Source organism: Dermacentor variabilis, chromosome 8 (genome assembly GCF_050947875.1).
Source record: "Dermacentor variabilis isolate Ectoservices chromosome 8, ASM5094787v1, whole genome shotgun sequence".
NCBI lineage: Eukaryota > Metazoa > Arthropoda > Arachnida > Ixodida > Ixodidae > Dermacentor > Dermacentor variabilis.
Genome location: NC_134575.1, coordinates 122,538,811 through 122,558,677, shown reverse-complemented (window position 1 = coordinate 122,558,677; position 19,867 = coordinate 122,538,811). Strand labels below are relative to the sequence as shown.

Sequence of the window (19,867 nt, the reverse complement as noted above, 5' to 3'; positions counted from 1 at the left end):
ATTTTGCTCGCTTCATCCCTTCATGCCTTTGTTCCGCTTGTCAATTCGGGCGGCTACACAGTTGCACACGCCCAATTTGAGAGATTGGCCAAGGATTTAACGTAATAGTTCTGTGGAAACCCGCAAGGTGGAGAGAAGTAACTAATAAAGGCAGAATGAGACATCTACCTAGTGATAGCAATTGATACAAAGGAAACCCATACGGGTTGATCGAAAGAAAAGCCTCGCAGTTGAAGAAAATATCGTCCTGGTCCGGGACTTGAACCCCGGACCACCGCCTTTCCGGGGCAGCCGATCTACCATCTGAGCTAACTAGGTAGCTATCAGAAAGAAAACCCGTATGGGTTTCCTTTCTAGCAATTTATACGATTGGTTGGATGTCTAATTTTCCCTTTATTAATTACTTCTCTCCACCTTGCGGGTGTCAACACAACTATTACATCAAACTATTGCCTTTGCTTCGAGTTGTTGATAAGTTCGACTTCGCCCTACCGTCTCTTCCAGCCTCTGGTTCGCTGAAACGGTAAAGGTCGGCTTCCCTGGAAATGCGGTGGTCCCGAGTTCGAGTCCCGGACAACGACGGATTTTTCTTCAACCGCGACGGTTTTGTTTCGAGGAACACGTATGGGTTTCCTTTGTAACAATTGCTACGATTGGGTGGATGTCTCATATTTTTCTTTATTGATTGGCCAAGAATATTTAGACTCAGTGGCACATGTCCAGTTACAAACATCCATTGTCCGAAGTTGTCTATTCGGCAATTCTGTTCCGAGAGCCCTGCGCGACGACGAACCTAAATTTTGCCTTTGTGTTGCTCCAAAGACTATAAGCTCTCGTTGTTTTTTTTTGCGCTTTATTACCGAAGTGGAGAACACCTTAGATACCACACTGCGCAACGTTAAATCAGAAATGTTTTGCACTGAAGCGATTTTTTTCTTTGCTACTATGCCTTTGTTATAGTTTTCGTTCTTTTTGATTGCATACATTCCATTTACACCCACTAAGGTTGTTTTATGGCGATTTCTTATGTTATGCATTATAAGTAACACTTCGTCTATTCACCCCTACTATGTCTTGCATATAAGAGAACGATGCTCGACAATAAGAATAAAATACCGTGAACATGTCTGTTGAACATGCGTATAACAACAGAGGTTTAATACTGGCGCAGTCATTCTTAAATATGACTTGTTCCTTATTTCACCTTTACTGTACGACCTCAGTACTTACTTTGTTCTCGAAGTCACACTGTGCAGTTTGCATCTAGAATAAAAAAAAACATGGAAATGAACCATAATGTTGACGTGTTAGCTTCTTTGGGAGCTTTTATTGAGATTTTTACACGGAAATGAAATATCGACGGAACATCGTGCCCCGTCTTAGCTATCACCGATGTCATGTCGATGTACGTTGCATGTCAGCTGCTTGCTCATAAAGTGTGGTCAGCAGCAAAACATGTTAAGGTAATAGAGTAGCAAGAAGCGCTGCCATATATATATATATATATATATATATATATATATATATATATATATATATATATATATATATATATATATATATATATATATGTATGTTCGATGAGTTTAAAGCCGAGCCGAGAAGGGACGAGCTGAAGCCTCTTCGAGTTTTAGTACTGTATCGACACTGCTAGGCCCAGGTTCTTGCTTCACGGAATTTCCTCGCTCTCTAAGTCCTTGAAAGGCCAGCTTGTCCAGCGTTGCTATTGGTGCCTCGCATGCGAGGAATGCCATGTACGCCAGCAGGTAGCTCCAGATTAGCACCCCGAAGAAAAGGGTCACCTGATATAAACCAGAGAAATTAATTCGTTCCGCTATTATCATATTGAATTAAAACTGTAGTGTTAGTGGGTTCCATGTGAAGTGCACCCTGAGGTCTGTCACAAGTAATAAGGAGAGATAACAATCAGGGAAATACAAACAGAGTATCTGGCTTGCTACGAAACCATGACGGAGGAGGAAAACGCTTCGTCCGAAGGTTTTAACGTTTTCTTAACAGCACAAGGACACCAGAGGAGACAGAAGAGATAACTGAGCGATTACTCAGCGCTCTGTTCTATCTTCAGTCCCATCTGGTGGCATTGAGTTGTTAATCAAAGTTTCAAGCACGTCTTACCAACAAGTCCAATCACACACTCCCCTTAATTCGTCCGTATGGCATTCGAATTATGTCCCAATTTCCGTGCACCGTCTCAGAAACAAGTAGGTCAGCCACCGGACGTCCAGTTTCGGAGAACCTACCACGGACGTCTCAAACATATTTCACATGGTCCGGTGTCGCGTATCCTGAGACATGCGCATCACGGATTTTCGGAATGTCCTAAGGACATTCCAGATGGACCTTTTCTGGCATTTAAGTGAACATTTGTCCTTCAAGAGGTTTTTGTCTTTGACCTTCCTCGTAGCATGCAGAATTATGTTTTCTCGCATGTTCGAATTGCAATTGGAAGCTATCAAGTCTGCAGCTCGCGTGTGCATCGTATATTGCGAATTTTCTGACGCAATTTCCTTCGAAAAGTGCAGTTAGTTCAATGCGGCACTTGCACGTGGTGGAAGGTCCAGAAGAATTTAGAGTATTCTGCACTTCCGGTGGCGTGCGTGCGCGCGAGCGTAACGTACGCACATGACGTGTGTGTTCTTGATGCGTGGGTGCTCTGCCCGTGGCATATGTCACACAGCGTGTGCTGCGAAAGCAATACACATTAGGTCAAACACTGTGCAAAATGCCCTGGCATATGTCGGTAAACTGTACGCAGCATATCCATGTCCTGGCACTGGATGTGCATAGGGTATCCATAGGACGCCACTGTTGTCAGTGGGAGCGCAATTGCGAATTATGAATAGGCTACTTTGCGTAACGAGAGCATGTACCATCACGTAGGCAGCGCAACCGGCGCCCTTTGCGTTTCTACATTCGAAATCAGAGGGGCTAAAGGGTAAATTTTTCGATGAATATATCGTCAATGAATGGCTCTCATCAATGGATACATGGCCTGAAAGCCCGCTATTAAGAAACGAAAAAAACATTAATGTTCAGACAGCGGCAGCTACTGGCTCGTGTAATTATTGCCTAACAGAAAGAGTGAATAGTGAATGATCCCAAAAAGTAAAAGCCTACCTCCCTCCCCTGCCGGCCTATAGAAGATTGTGTCCCCCCTGCACACACACGCACCGTCGTCGTCGTCGTCGTCATCATCATCATCATCATCATCATCATCATCATAATAATAATAATCATCATCATCATTCTATTCTATTTCCACTGCATGACGAAGACCTCTCCCTGCGATCGCCAGTTACCCCTGTCCTACGCCAGCCGATTCCAACTAGCACCCGCAAATTTCCTAATTTCATCATCCCATGTAGTTTTCTGCCGTCCTCGCCTGCGCTTCCCTTCTCTTGGTACACATTCTGTCACCCTAATTGTCCACCGGTTGTCTCACCTGCGCGTTACATGACTTGCCCAGCTCCTTTTTTTTCTCTTAATTTTAATACACGTTTGCTCTCTGATCCAAGCCGCTCTCTTTCGGTCTCTTAATGTTGCGCCTAACATTCTTCGTTCCAGCACTATTTGCTCCGTCCTTAAGTTGTGTTCGAGAATTTTGGTCAGTCTTCAAGTTTCTGCCCCCGTATCTGAGCACCGGTAGAATGCACTGATTGTACACCTTCCTTTTTAACGATAATGGTAAGCTTCCAGTGAGGATCTGACGAAGTCTGGCGTATGCGCTCCACCCCATTTTTTATTCTTCTGTAAGTTTCCTTCTCATAATCAGGGTCCCCTGTGAGTAATTGACCTAAGTAATTGTACTCCTTCACAGGCTCTAGAGGCTGACTGGCGATCCAGAACTCTCGTTCCCTTGCCCGGCTATTGATCATTATCTTTGTCTTCTGCATGTTAATCTTCAAGCCCACTCTTACACTCTCTCTGTTAACGTCCTCAATCATTTGTTGTAACTCGTCCCCAGTGTTGCCGAACAGGACAATGTCATCTGCACATTGAAGGTTGCTGAGATATTCGCCATTGATCCTCACTCCTAAGGCTTCCCGGACTAATAGCCCGAATACTTGTTCCAAGCACGCAGTGAATAGAATCGGAGAGATTGTGCCTCCTTGGCTGACCCCTTTCTTTATGGGCATCTTCATACTTTTCTCGTGAAAACTTAAGGTAGCTGTGAAATCTCTGTAGATATTTTCCAAGATATTTACGTAAGCGTTCTGTTCTCCATGATTACGTAGTGCCTCTAGGACTGCTGGTATCTCTACCCAATAAAATGCCTTTTCTTAATTTATGAAAGCCATATAGAGAGGCTGATTGTACTCTGCGGATTTCTCCATTACCTGATTTATCGCATGGTTGTGATCTATTGTAGAGTATCCCTTCCTGAAACCAGTCTCTTCCCTTAGTTGACTGAAGTTCAGTGTTGGTTTTATTCTATTAGAAATTATCTTGGAAATTATTTTATAAAACACTGGAAGTACGCTAATGGCGTATAATTTTTTCAAATCTTGAACTTTTCCCTTTTTGTGGATTAGTACAATGTTGGCATTCTTCCAGTTCTTAATTGAATGACCCTTAATTGAAGTCGTGAGACAGTTCGTATAAACAATCGCCAGTTTTTCCAGCATTATGTCTCATCCACCTTTGATTAAATCGACTGTTATTCTATCTTCTACGGCCGCTTTCCCCCGTTTCATGTCTTGCAAGGCCCTTCTAACTTCGTCGCTAGTTAGAGAAGGAGCCTCTGTAACCTTTTCATTACTGCTTTGAATGGAGGTATTGTGGCTGCTCTGGGTACTGTACAGGTCAGTATAGAATTCTTCCGCTGCTTTTACTATACCTTCGAGGTTGCTGATGATACTACCCTGCTTATCTTTCAGTGCATGCATCGTACTTTGTCCTATGCCAAGTTAGCTTCTCGCTGCTCTCACGCTGCGTCCATTTTTTACTGCTTCCTCTGTATTTATCATGTTATAATTTCGAATTTTCCGTGCTTTATCCTTAATGATCAGTTTCTACAGTTCCACGAATTCTATCCGAGCTCTTGAGTTGGACACTTTCATTCTTTGTCATTTCTTTATTAGGTCCTTTGTTACTTGGGAGAGCCTGCCTACTGTTTGCCTTGATGCCTTGCCTCCCACTTCAACTGCTGCCTCTGAAGCCATCCTAGTTACGGTTTAATTCATTACCTCTATGTCATCTTCATCTCTCTGTTCTACGGCTGCATATTTGTTTGTAAGTACCAGCCTGAATTCGCCTGCTTTTACCCTTACTGCGTCTAGGTTGGCCTGTTTCTTCTTGACCAATTTTACACTTTCTCTCTTAAAATTGAGGTGACTCCTTGACCTCACTAACCTATGATCACTGCATTGTACCCTACCTAACACTTCTAGACCTTTCACTATGCTGGGAACGGCAGAAACTATGAAATCTATTTCCTTTCCATGACTTACTACATACAATAGTCAGCAATATGCATTCGCTCGCGTTTTCTTAGAGTGCATCGGCATATTTTTAAACTCTGGCTAAATTTACCTAGGATGGCTTATGTATGTATGTATGTATGTATGTATGTATGTATGTATGTATGTATGTATGTATGTATGTATGTATGTATGTATGTATGTATGTATGTATGTATGTATGTATGTATGTATGTACGTACGTACGTATGTACGTACGTACGTATGTATGTATGTATGTATGTATGTATGCATGTATGTATGTATGTATGTATGTATGTATGTATGTATGTATGTATGTATGTATGTATTGTGACGAAGAAGAGTAGACTGCCAGCGCCCCAGCACCATCGCTACCGACATGAGCTCGTGGTTGCTGTCCTTGACCGAACGCTTATGAGTGCTACCCATTCGCCTGCGTCCGTTGCTAATAAATCTCTTAGCAAGCGGTGGACGTGCTGGGTTTCGACCACCCTGGAACTTCGGAGTCGCACTCTGCCCCCAATCATGCCCGACGACGCATGCACTCCTACAACTCCTCCAACGGCGCCGGCCACCTTGGTCTGTGCCGGTGCCTTGCGTCAGCGAGATTCCCCTAACTTCTCCGGCACAGATGACAAAGACGTTGAAGACTGGATCTCCTCGTATGAGCGAGTGAGTGCCCATAACCAGTGGGACGATGTTACCAAGTTGAGAAAAGTCGCAGTCTATCTGAAGCTGGAACCGCATGGCGCGTTTTTCGCGAGCGATAAAAGCGACGCGCGGCGAACGCCCGCGTTGCCGCCGACGCGCAAGCACCCGTACAAAAAAAAAAAAAAAAAAAAAAAAAAAGAAAAAGAAAAAGAAAGAAAAAAAAAGGAGCGCGCTTTCGCGCCGCATTTTCCGGGTTGGCAGACAACATAACTCTCACCGACATGCCTTGTCTCTATTACTGCATATATAATATGCCCTTAAACTTACAGAATACTACAATAAAAATATTCTTAGTGTAATTAGACAGCAATGTTTCTTCCAAAGTGTATTTATCAAGCTTCATTTCAAGCAGCAATATTGTGTGCGAAACTGCGACTATATACCTTCCGCATGCTGAGAGGCCATTGCTTGTTTACAACTTCGCATATATAAAGGTGTGTCGGCCGTTTACTACCGAGAAGAGGCGATTGCTACTATCAAAGGGGATGCTGATACTAAAGCAAGAAAAAAATGCGGGTCAGGAGGTATATGTGGGTGCGGCCTGCATGGTTCAGAAGAGAGCGAATACCATACACTGGTAATATTATTAGCAAATTGTCTTGCCAGCATTAGCGATGAGACGCGACGCTTCTCCACTTCAATTATTAGGGCCTCGTTGAAGGTTGCTTTGTCCATTTTAGGTGAACACGATGCGCGAACCAGCACGATGCGCGAACGAAATCACGGTAGCACGTGTTTGCTTTGACGCGCGCGCCAGTTCTGCCGAGAAAAAAAAATTACTCCAAGGAGGTTCCGTCGAGATGCGCAGAGAGCAGGGCCATCTCGTGGCAAAAAAAAAAGAAGGAAAACCAAAATGCCACGTGACTTACCTGAACTCTGATTGGTGGACCCGCCGCGCGACGCGTTTTTTTTTCTACTCCGAGCAGCAGGACGCGGCGGCGCGATTTCGTGACAGATCATGCTGGGCACGCGTCAAAATGACGCGCGCGTTCCACCATCCGCGTGTCAATCGCGCCTGAAATCGCGCCATGCGGTTCCGCCTTTACGGATGTTGCGAAACTATGGTTTCTAAACCATGAAGTCGACCTCACTTCGTGGTTGGTCTTCAAGACCAGCTTTACCCAAGTTTTCGGTCGGCCAGCAGTACGAAAGCTTCGTGCAGAACAACGTTTGCGCACACGATCCCAAGAGGCCGAACAGAACTTCACGAGCTACATTGAGGACATTGTCGACCTTTGCAAACGGGTGAACGCGTCGATGTCAGAGGAGGAGAAGATCAAACATATAATGAAGGGTATTGAGGACGACGCGTTTCAGATGCTATTATCGAAGAGTCCTCACACTGTCGCGGAAGCGATAGAATTGTGTCAGAGTTACGACGAGTTGCGCAGGCAACGTCTTCACACCCGACGTCCCACTCCGCCCGCCGACTCTCTGTCAAGCCTTGGAGCCGACGACAACCATGCTGCTCTGTTTATAAAAATTCAGGAATTCGTTCGCGCAGAGGTCGCCCGCCAACTATCTTTGATATCTTCTGTCCCGGAACCACCACCCGCTTTGCCTCCTACGATCAGCGACTTCATTCAAGAACTAGTATGTCAAGCGGTTCCTCCAGCCGCTGAGCAGACACCAGTCACTGCACCTCTCACTTACAGTAAAGCAGTTTCCCCAGGCCCCGCACACTCTCAAGTTCAACAAATGGCCACAGAGGGCGAAAAGTCAATCGAGGCGCGTTTCAGCGTAAGCGCGCAAGTGTAGCTACTGTAATTTGGTCGAATACTTTAATTTGTGCTTTCTCTGCTAGGGGCGCTGAACATGCCGGATTTTTTACTTCACCCAAACCATTGACATAAACAATCGAGGTGTCTATGGATGTTTTGTTACCTCAGACAAATAGGCAGTTGATTTTTTTAAAATTCGATTGTTGAAGCTGCTTTTTAGTCATAGCGTCAAGGTTTTTGTACTTGATTAACCACCGACAGCCGACAGCCTATTGGTATCGATGTGTTTCCTGGCCGTTGGCGTTCGGATACTACGGCGGTAAAACATTTTCGAAAGCATGCTGGTTTCGTCTGCGAGTCATTACATAGACTTGCTGTAAAGAGGTCTACTCTTGGCAAAAAATAGTGCCTCATTTTGTTTTGGGCGTTGATTATCATAATGAATGCGGCGGAGGTTGAGGGAGTACGCTTGAAGGTACGTTTTTTATGCCGTTGATCTCCATAACACCGTAAGTACGCAAACCGATGTCGCAAAACACCCGATGCATCATTGTGTGTTCTCCGTCATCGCTTGTTTGCTGTACGCCTACTAATTCTTCATTTCTTCTTCAAGTGTTGTACCCTCCTTTTGTCCTTGTTCTCTTGTGCTTCACTTACAGTATGTCGTTCCGTCAGCTGTAATGCGCATTTGCAAAACCAATACGTTTGATAAGACGCAGTGGTTATCATAATTTTACTACACATGTATTAAGCTGGCACATATGGTTCAGATACAGATGCCTGTTTGCGGACTTGCACGACGTTGATGCGGAGATTAGGATAATTATGACACCCGTAAGGAAGAGGCAGCTGACGGCCGTAAGCTGTTGCGTTCTTTCCGCCAAACTACCCGGCCTGGTAGTGCTGTAAAGATGCTGTACAAAAGTGACACGCGGTGACAGGGAAATTATTATACTTAGCAGCCGACCGTACGTTTTGTAGCTTAGGTCTTCTTTCTTGTGCGCTTGTGCTACCCTTATTAATGAGCCATTTCTTGACTATGTTCTTGACTATGTAACCGCGTTTGTGTGGATGCGTAGACGTGTGCTCTTTGTTGTACTTGTAAAATGCAAATAAAATATTTTCAGGCAATCTTCGGTGTCGTGTGCGTTTATTCCAGTCGAGGCCATCGTGCCACCTGGAAACGGCATTCTGTCAGTAGCCCTCCACGAAATGCAACAGCTGGAGCGCGGTGGCACAACTCGGGGTAACGGCGGCGTAATGAACGAAAACCCGATCGGGATGCCCTTAAAAGTCAGTTCAGAGTGTGCCTCAACTCGATATGACTCAGCGCTACATGTATTCTGCTGCGCCTCGATCGTGCTACCGCCAGTTTGGTTGCTGTGTGGCAAACGTAGCGCCTACATATATATGTAGGCGCTACGTCTGCCACACAGCAACTAAACTGGCGGGTGCACGATCGAGGCGCAGCAGCCAGAAACCCAGTAAAGCCACAGAACACCTGGTAAAGCCAACGGCCATACTGTGCAAAACCCCGTTTCCGTTTCCTGTTGTACAGCGCCACCTGTGGTCGCATACTTTAGTTCACGACGCCACCGCTACGCTTATTTCCGTAGCACTGTGGAAGGTACAGTTTCCCTTCTCTAAGTTTGTATAGGTGTTCTGTGGTTTCCCGACCTCGTGAACAAACGCTCTTGCCGCCCTCTATGGATCGACCGCCGACATTTTTGCCGCCATATATGCCGCTTCCCCTGTGTCTTGCCAGTACTCACTTACGGAGCAGAAACCTGGAGGCTTACGAATAGGGTTCTACTTAAATTGAGGACTACGCAACTATCTATGGAAAGAACAATGATGGGTGTAACGTTAAGGGATATGAAAAGAGCAGATTGGGTGAGGGAATAAACGCGAGTTAATGACATCTTAGTTGAAATCAAGAAAAAGAAATGGGCATGGGCAGGACATGTAATGAGGAGGGAAGATAACCGTTGGTCATTAAGGGTTACGGACTGGATTCCAAGGGAAGAGAAGCGTAGCAGGGGGCGGCAGAAGGTTAGGTGGGCAGATGAGATTAAGAAGTTTGCAAAGACGACATGGCCACAATTAGTACATGACCGGGGTAGCAGAAGAAGTATGGGAGAGGCCTTTGCTCTGCAGTGGGCGTAACCAGGCTGATGATGATGCCGCTTCACAACCGACAGCATTTTCCTCCTATGCCGCTGCCCGACCGACAGCAATTATCCGGCTCCTCAACCACGACTCGGACCTTACCCCCACCAGTGGCGCAGGCAGGCTACTCTTCTTCGTTACAATATATATATATATATATATATATATATATATATATATATATATATATATATATATATATATATATATATATATATATATATATATAGTGATCACACTCTTATTTTGAAAACTGCTTACATGGTGGCAGGCCTTACCTGATTAAAGTGAGAAAAGTGTATACGCTCCCTAGTCGCATGTAGCATTGCCATGAGGAAGGGGTAGTGTATTAGGTACACGTTAAATGACAGCTTGCTTAGTGGCGCGAAGACGCTCGAAGACAGAAATCGACCGACGAATCCTGCGAGAAGAATGGGGAAAACATACCTTTCAAAAATAATACAGAAGCATAACTCGGTTGCGAGCACGTTCTTTTAATTAAATTATACATGATCAGGCCAGTTAGTCAAAATGTCCTTTATATGCAACAGGAATAAAGGGAACCGAGGGGTAGATCTTTAGTTATAGTTTCAACCACGTGAAGAAACAGATAATGAAGCCAGAGAAAGAATGTGGAAGTTACTTGTTATGTTTTTATTTGAAATGTAGGAACAATAAGGTAAATGGAAATGAAACTAGACGAAATGACAACCTGCCGCAGGTGGGAACCAAAACCAGGTCTTCCGCATTACGCGTGGTGTGCTTTACGTGTAAGTTAACGCGGTGCTTGCTTTTGTTTTATTTGTTTTGGTATTTGTGCATTTGTACAGGATAGTTCCTGGGTATGTTAGGCAACCGCTACTCGAGTCCATGCAGCCTTTAAACCGCAGCCTTTATTCATCCTTTAAACTGCAGTCATCCTTCAATACGTGACATGTCCAAGCAGCATTGGTTTGCAATCTCATGGCTTCAGGTCTGCCAAGGTCGACACGCTCGTTAATCAATGAACGACAATTAAGAATAAGAGGAGCCTGCTCATAATTTCGCGTACTATGCATGGGAGGACTGCCGCAATTGGGGATGGCTCCTGACTGCGGCAAGTTGTCTTATAGCGCACTTCCATTTACATTTTCTCTGTTATTTCCACACTTCCATAAGTTATAATAGCTAATTTCCCGTACGCTTTCTCTGGATTTTGTTTGCTTCATATGGCTCAAATTAACAAAAAATCGAGCCCATTCGTTCCCCTGCTTTTCTCGCTGATACGTCGACATGAGCAGCCTTGGTGCCATGAGGTAGCGGTTAATTGGCCCATTAGAAATTAAACTAACTTTTTGGGTTTCACGTGCCAAAATCACGATCTGATTATGAGGCCCGCCATAGTGGGGGACTCTGGGTTTATCTTGCGCAACCGGGGTTCTTTAAAGTGCTTCTAATGCACGGTGCACAGGCGTTATTGCCTTTTGATCGAAATGTGGTCTCGACAACTCGGATTTCATCCCGCAACATCGAGCTATAGCAGCGCAACACCGTAGCCACTAAGCAACCGCTGCGAGTATCGGCCAGTTGCCTGCTCCCAGGTTCACGCATCACTGGATGTCTATGGCTGAAAGGATGCTCAATATCCGCCGCCATGGGCCTATGTAACGCTGGGCAACTCTCCCAGGGCTAACCTTGTACAATTACCCACTACCCCTTAAAGTGAATAGGGAGACGGCAGCCGTAACAGCTCAATGGTAAAGCAGCGCATTGGTATAATACTTAACACGTGAGTTGAGTTCCCACCTGCAAGCGGCAAGTTGCCTTTTGCATATTAAGGCTCCCACTTGTCGCAAGTTATCTTTTCGCGCACTCATATGCATTTTCCGTGTTGTTTCCACACTTGCATAAATTACAATAGCTAATTTCCCGTATCTTTTCTCTGGCTTTTGTTTGCTACAGATGGCTCGTGGGTCGAAAAATCCGATGTCCGGTGTTACAGCGCCAAAAAACTCATGGCACCAAATTTTATAGGGAGTCGAACCCACGACCTGTGGTATTAATTAGGACAAATGATGCCATCAATTTCTTTATAAGAAAACGCGAAGCCGAGGCGAAGAATAAGCGCCAGCAGGACCTGTGGCGTTGAGGCAAAGTTAATTAAGGCACCGTTATTAAACATATAGTTCATTAAGGCACTTGAACGCACAAGCTTTGATGGGAGTCGAACCCACCTGGAGATATGGGCGGACCGGCCATATCTCCACGTTGGATTCCAATTTACATCGTGAGGGTCGAGAGTCGAACCCACTACATTCGGTGTTAATTAAGGCGAAGCAAATTAAGACACATTTAATTCAAATATATATAATTACGTCACTGGGACCCACTGCCTTTGGTGGGAGTCCAACCCACAACCTTTGGTTTTAATTAAGGCGGGGTTAATTAAGGCACTCGAGCCCAAAACCCAACATGGAGATACGGGCAAAGCGGCCATATCTCCAAGTTGGATGCCAATTGACATTGCGAAGGTCGAGAGTTCAACTCACTACATTGGGTGTTAATTAAAGCGCAGTTAATTCAAATAAAGTTCATTGCGGCACTCGAACCCGCGACCTTTGGTGGAAGAAAACAATTAATACGAAGTAACAACGCATCCGAATACAAATGTCCTGTAATGAATGTCTCGTTAGCATGCAGGCTTTCGCCTTCATCCTCTTAAGCCTATGCTACAGCTACCGTCAACCTATTTATACGTTGTAATCAAGCATAACAGCAAATTTTCCGTATGTGTTTCTTTTCATTCTCTGCTCGCTTCATACGGTAGTTTTGTTTTATGCTGCCCGTCATTTTCAAGTACTCATGCTGTATATGAGATATCTTGCCCTCTTTGCCGAGGCAAAGGGCATAGTTAGGTACGCATTGCCAGTGGTGAGCTAAGTCGTATAGGTATATACAAACAAAGGAAAAGAAACGATAGAGCTGGGAATGTGACAAGAAATTACATTAAAAGTTACTTTCCGAATACACTGCACTTCTGGCCGCATGGCGACAATTCCAACAAGCACATATGCTTCAACCATACGCACACGTGCGTTATAGTTGACCCGTTCTTCGAAGCCGACGCGCCGATGCTGAAGTGCCACTGCAGAGCACAAACTGAGGCTGGCGCGAACCGAGCCACTCGGCTGTAGCCCTGTCAGCCTCATCTGGCGCATTGCAACGGCTGCCGTTCTTCGAGCCTGGAAATCCCCCAATGAGATTCTGTCTCAGACTTCCTTCAAACACCCACGATTACATAAGCGTTGCCGTAATTCCTCAAGGCAACAGGACAGGGCGACCACCTGTGACAAAGCGTGGAGAATTCCGCTATACCGGCGACTGCAGTGCACATGAACAACTGACTTTCATTCATTGACCAATTTCCCCTCGTGAACTCCCTCCCTTTAATTTATCCTTTGCTTTCTCTCTCTCTCTCTCGCACTTTTTTCCCCCGTTGAGGCTTTCCTTGCAGCGTCTACCTGTTTTGCTTCATTGTCTGAAAGAATACAATCGCCATAAGTACAGACGACATTGCATTCACCTACTTTGTCGTGAAAAGTTTCAATACTGCGAAAAATTCTGAGGTTTAAAGTTCAATAGGGACGTTATGGCAGATAGCTATTAAATAATTTTGGCCACTGCGGTTCTTTTACGTCCACCAAATGCACAGTACACGTGCGTTTTTTTTTTTTTTTGCATACTGTCCCCATAGGAATACGCGGCTGTTGTAGCTGGGATCAAACCCGCGACCTCGTGCTCTGCAGCGCAACAACGTAGCCACTCAGCTACGGTGGCGGGTTCGACACTGTAACCAGCGTTATGTAAAATTCATGAGGAGATGCCAGTACTTAGTGTTACACTGGACTCACGAATACTATACATTTTCATCGCTAGATTTGTGAGTAGTGCGGCTGAGTGGTGAAAACACTCGTTTTAAAGTACTGGCGCAGTTGAGTAGGTTCGCGTCACGCCGGTGGGTACGAACTATTTCATCGTTTATTCGCCAAGTTTTCACATATTCCACAAAAATTTCAAGTTTCAACTGAATTTCTTAAGGATGCCTACACCTGATGGATCGTCCTCCGAAAGGACATAGAAGGGGAAAGTAAATACAAATTTGTGGCATAGACCTTAGATCGCACATTTCTTAACGCATACAATTAACAATTGTCTTTCATATGCGGTATTTCCTCGTAAAATGCAATGCGCAAAAGTTACAGGAATCTACAAAAAAGGTGATAGGAATGGTCTTACAAACTACCGTCCAATCTATATTCTACCTGTCTTTTCAAAAGGTCTTAAAAATAATTTGAACGCGTTTAATTTCATTTACTGATCGCTAAAACATGCTAACTGACTCGCAGTACGGCTTCAGGAAAGATAAATCTAGAGAGCTAGCATTGCTCCTGCAAAAAAAAAAAAAAAAGAATAATACTTTAAACGTTTGAAAGTCAGAGCTTGGTCCTTGGTATCTTTCTGGATTTCAGAAAAGCATTCGATCATATTGATCACAACATATTGTGAAAAAATTGGAGCACTATGGAATTGGAGGGAAAGCTCTGTCACTCATTTCATCGTACCTACAGAATCGGTCGCATGCAGTTTGTCAAGATTAATGGTCACTCTTCTTTAGTCAAACCAGGTAATTTAGGTGTTCCACAGGGAAGCATCTTGGGCCCTTTTCTTTTTGTTCTTTACATTAACGACATTGTTAACATTGATCATACCGCCAAGTACATATTATACGCTAACGATACTAGCCCATTTTTTATCGCCTTGGATGTCGCATGCCTATCTTTTTGCGCAAATGAAACCCTTTATCACATTCATTTGTGGGCTACAACTAATGAATTAAAGCTAAACATCAGTAAAACCAAAGCAGTTTTGTTTCATGCACGAAACAAGTTCTGCAGAGTCTCACGACTGCTGCTAAACGATTTCGCCATACAAGTTGCAGAAAGTTTCAAAACCCTTGGCGGGATTTTCTCCAGTAATTTGTCCTGGGATGCTCACATCAATTACCTAACGAAAGAACTGTCCAAAGTAATCGGCCTCATGCGTCGACATTGCTTTACATTCCCTCTTTCTATTAACAATATTTTGTACAATGCTCTATTTTCTTCTACGCTAACCTATGGTGCGCTAGTTTGGGGAGCACCAACTAAAGAAAATATGAAGAAACTTCTTTCACTTAAGAAGCGTGCAATACGCCTTGTTTTTAAATCTCCTTACCTGAGTTAAACACAGGACATGTTTAACAAGCTTAAGCTTGTAAAAGTACAATCTATGTCCAATTTGAGACTACTACGACAACAAAAACTGGAAACAAACAAGAAAATTAACTTTCTGAATTCACTGGCGCGGTTGCAAAAAAATTCCCCGGCATACAACACATGCAATCCCGAAACATGGAAAGTTGATAGATGCCGCACGACCTACGGTAAGCAAATGTTAAAGTACACATTACCGACCTTGTTAAATGAGTTGGCCAAAAATGGCACGGATATAGAATTGATCTCTTTGAATCAGCTACGCAACATATATGTATAACTGTCGATTGTTCTACATTTTGTTGAAACACTACTTATGTTTTTGTACTTTTTCTCGTTTCTGATCCAGAGAATTTCCCAGGATGTTTGTATATTCATGGATTTTTCTTTACGCACATATTTGCCTGTTTGCATAGTTTCTCTATTTTTTGTAGTTTTTAAATTTTCTGCAAATTGATTTCCTCCTCTACTTTTTGTATGGAATTGATGTCACTGTATGCCACGCTATGGTGCACGGACCCAGTCAAGCCTTTTCAGGCTTTTTGTCCGTGCTCCAAGCATCTGGCAGATGTCGTACAAAGCTGAATTGAATTGAATATATGGCACGGAAACCCATGGGGACAGGGAAAAAGACGTTTCTTAAATCTATCAGTGGGCGTAAAATGCTTACGGAGTTAGAACAGCTAGAAAAGCACTCACCGCCTCGTCCCGTTGCACAAGTTAACGTGACCCAGGCGAGGAACAGCGACCAAAGGACTCGCTCAAAGAAAGCTGCCACCAGCTTTGCGGCTCCCGAGGGGGCATCACGACGCGTGTACCAGGGAACCTTCATGAAGATGGCGCAGAGCGCACTGGTGACGGCCACGCACCAGCATGCGAGCTGCATCTTCTGGTCGAGTAAAAGTAACGTTTTATTTAATACAACAAACATTTATCCCTATCTTAAGGGGCAAGCACACGATTAAATATTAAGATACAAAAATTCATCGACGATTAAGATGCTCCCTAATGCGCAATTTGAGCGCCGCTCTATACGTGCTTTCATTTCGCGATACATTAGCTGGCGCAGACAATCTATCTCGTGCGGGACATTCCAAACGGAGCGAAGTGTGGCGCGACTGCCTCGCCGACCGCGAGAGGCAGCGCGTGGGCGCGATTCACAGCAGCCGCCGCCGCCGACAGACCTTCACTCATGCCGCGCTTTGGTATCCTGGGCGCTCGCTCGCATGCCATCAGGGAACAGACAACGGCGCGCTACTGTCGCCATCTCGTAGCGGCCATAGAGTAGCGGCCGTCACCGCACAGCCCGTCTTGAGCGGCACTACGCTTCTCGCGCCTTTCGCCAAACCCTCCTCCTCTTTCCGCGTCACGGTCTCTTTGATATCGGCGTCTTTCATCCTCGCTGCGCTCCACGTTCGCTCTTTCGGCCTTCGCTGTGCTCGTTCGCCCGTTTAACACTCAGGGCCGACGTCGGCGCGAAACACCGAAACGGGCGCCTCGTTAGGTTAACGGATGGGCACCTCGTTACAGACATCACGCATTGTTAAATAAGTGCTGCAACTGTAAAATACCGCTCATTCAGCTTGCTGCGCAGCGTGCGCGCGTGAATGTCGAAAGGCCGCAGTCACTACACGATAACATTCGCAGCGGATGTGTCTACGTGAGGAAAACTCGTTAAGTATCAATGTTGCGATTTAAAAAAAAAAGAACAATAAAGTTGTGCTTCGCTGAGCCATAGCATCCAACCTCCTTTTCTTTCCAACTTTTCCAACTTCTCTTTCAATTTTTGGAAAGCAGGTCCAAGTTATAAACGCTGACTTACCTTAGAAATTTTACGGTTGCTGAAGTCATCCAAGACGAGTAACGTCATGCAACCGCTGAAGAAGCATACGGCATGGTAGAAAGGTCGCACGTAGTATAAGTTCATTGTTGTCAGTTGTATACTGTAAGAAAAAAAAACTTTTGACGTATTAAAAATATATGCTTAAGTCAATCCTCTTAGAAAATGGCACGAGGGTAAGTGACCTTAGGACCACCTGGTGTTGTTTCATCTCAAGACCTTTTTGATGTCGGACCACATGTAAATTAAGTTGCTGTGATTTATGACGCAATACATGCCTTTTTGTGTAAACACTTCATGACGACGGAACAGCGCTATATACCATAATTGGTTTGGTTGCGACTTTTAGGTTTTAAAGAAACATGTTACTACAAGAGCAATGACGCAGGAAAAGAAAGGAACGGAGGAAATACAGACATTTTCTGCGTCTTCGTTCTTCTAATAGCACGTCTAACTGAGCATGTACAGCCAACTAGAAACAACATTGGCTCTTCGCCGACTAACAATTGTTTTGTAAATAAAAATGAGACGAAGCATAGCGATTGTGTGAGAAATAACCCGTTTGATGCAATAGTTTCTGTTTCTGTGTGCATTTTATGACTATATGTGCACAACGTTCCAGTTGAGAAAATGAGTTACTGAGAATATAAATTTTGAAGTCTATTTGCGCTGCCATTTTGGCAGCGTGACTTGGATGTGCACAGGGCTCAAGAAAGCGCATGTTGCACGAGTAAGAAAAAGCCTACGTAATCGATTCTGCTAAATTTACGCGTGTATTAGGAATGTGTCGCCGAGCAACGCGATAAACGACTGCACTTAAGTTAGACCTCTTAGTTTTGCATGGCTTGCAAGAATTCCACATGGTGGATTTCAACAATATGCTTGAAGTTGACACATGCGCGTACGTTTCCGCAATGAAGTGTTTAAAAGCAAAACCTGGTATCCGCTTAACATAACATAGAAGCACGATACAGGTTTCTGCTTAACCGACTAGCTCGTCTTCAGGCTCTATAGGGTTCCATTTCCTCCTAACTCTACCATTCATAAGACTGCCTCGAAATTGCGGGTTTACGCTGAACTTGCGTTCATAATCAAAGTTCCAGCGTATCAAGATGGGGATCAATACGCTTCCACGATGCCAAAAAAATAAACCGTTGCTGCGAACGACTAGCCTCCCCATTAGCCAAGTTAGTAGAATAAATGCCTTGCAACGGCGGGTTCGCGGAATCGGACTCTGCCTACGCGGGAGCTGCGTTCCGCGCAACGCCTGCTGTCGACGTCGCCCGATTTCGCCGCCTACGTCGATACAGCTCACACGCCGACATGGAATATCAAGTCGCAGACACCTCCATCAGCCCTGCCGAGCTTGAAGCTGAATCACGCTGAGTCCGTGCCGTGAATGCACACCGTGCAGCCGCGGCCCCCCAGCCCATCGTCTCGCCACCGCCTGCCTCGCCACCACCCAAGACTCCCTGCACTAACACTCTCCGTCGTCACGCTTCCCTACCTCGCCTCCCAGCGGAGGGCTTCAAGATCGTCTTCTGACTGGGAGGAAGGCTTGACCTCCGCACAACCACTAACGGAGCCCTGCTCCAAATCCTTTACACTCATGCCACCATCGACTACGCCACCGCACGCACCACCGACCAAGTACGGATAAATCCGTACAACAACTCCCGTACTGTCAGCACCCCATCTGAGCCGCGCGCTCGCCTCTACCTCCGGGTCTCGGAACTCCGCCTAGGTGCCATGTCTTAGCCCCTGCGTGCCCACACGGCCGAACCCGACAACGTCCTCCGCGGCATCATACACAACGCAGTGGACTCCCAAACCCAGGACGAGATCGTCAATGACCTCCAATCAACGAACGTGAACACCCCCTACGCCATCGCTGACGCACGCCAGATGGGGCGCTCCCAATCTGTCCTCATCACCTTCGTCGGCGCTTCTACCCTCCCCTCCACCATCGTCTTCAACTGCGGGGTCTACCGCTGCCACCCGTTCCGCCCGAGAGCCGAGGCCTGCACGAACTGCTGGGCTCCAGGCCACCGAGCGGATGTTTGCACTAAGCCCAAGTACGCCCTCTGTCACCGCTGCGGCCAGGCCCACAAGCCAGTCGCGCCCCCGACTTGCGTCCCCTGCTGCATCCTGTGCAAGGGAGCCCACGTCACGGGCTCGCACCCGTGCGGGCTCCGGTTCGACCGGAACGGCCCGTCATCGTCCCCGGCCACCTCCAAGCACCAGCCTCCCCCACCAGCGCTACCCACCGTGCCCATCCTGAAGACCTCCCGGCCTTCCCGCCCCCACCGCCACTCTGTCTCCCGTGGTGCCCAGTCTACCAGCCGCCACCGCTCCGGAGCGTCTCCTTCCCGCCTCTGCCTAGGTCCGAGGCGTCCACCGCCCCTGCCACCACCACCACATCACCGGTAAGCTGGAAACCGCAGCCTCACACGTCGGACCCCCAAACCGCGGCCCGCGAGACCACTATCGCTGCCCACCAGCTCCAAATTCAGGAGCTGTCGCGCCAGCTGCAGGCCGCGCTAGTGCGTCTGTCCTCCTCCGCTCCTCCTCCTACTTCCCCAGCTCCCGCACCTCCACAGCCGCCCGCGCTAGCTGTGGAGCCGATGAATACGCCATCCTCGGCTGCATCATAGCGCGCCTCCTCTCCCAACC

At 46.0% G+C, this 19,867-nt stretch overlaps 1 protein-coding gene across 4 annotated transcripts in view; it reads right to left on the bottom strand.

The window, feature by feature from the left end:
* Positions 1 to 1,584: 1,584 nt before the first annotated feature.
* Positions 1,585 to 19,867, bottom strand: part of LOC142590566 (nose resistant to fluoxetine protein 6-like) — a 109,751-nt gene continuing 91,468 nt past the window's right edge. For 2 of the 4 annotated variants that reach the window (XM_075702847.1, XM_075702849.1), the window contains 4 exons: positions 17,177 to 17,297; positions 16,054 to 16,243; positions 10,342 to 10,484; positions 1,585 to 1,802 (listed from right to left, as the gene is read on the bottom strand). In XM_075702847.1, the coding sequence (XP_075558962.1) occupies positions 1,587 to 1,802; positions 10,342 to 10,484; positions 16,054 to 16,243; positions 17,177 to 17,297 (670 nt within the window). In that variant the 3' untranslated portion in view covers positions 1,585 to 1,586. Of the gene's footprint in view, positions 1,803 to 10,341; positions 10,485 to 16,053; positions 16,244 to 17,176; positions 17,298 to 19,867 lie in introns of those variants that run through there. The other 2 variants (XM_075702848.1, XM_075702851.1) reach the window with 2 other exon arrangements.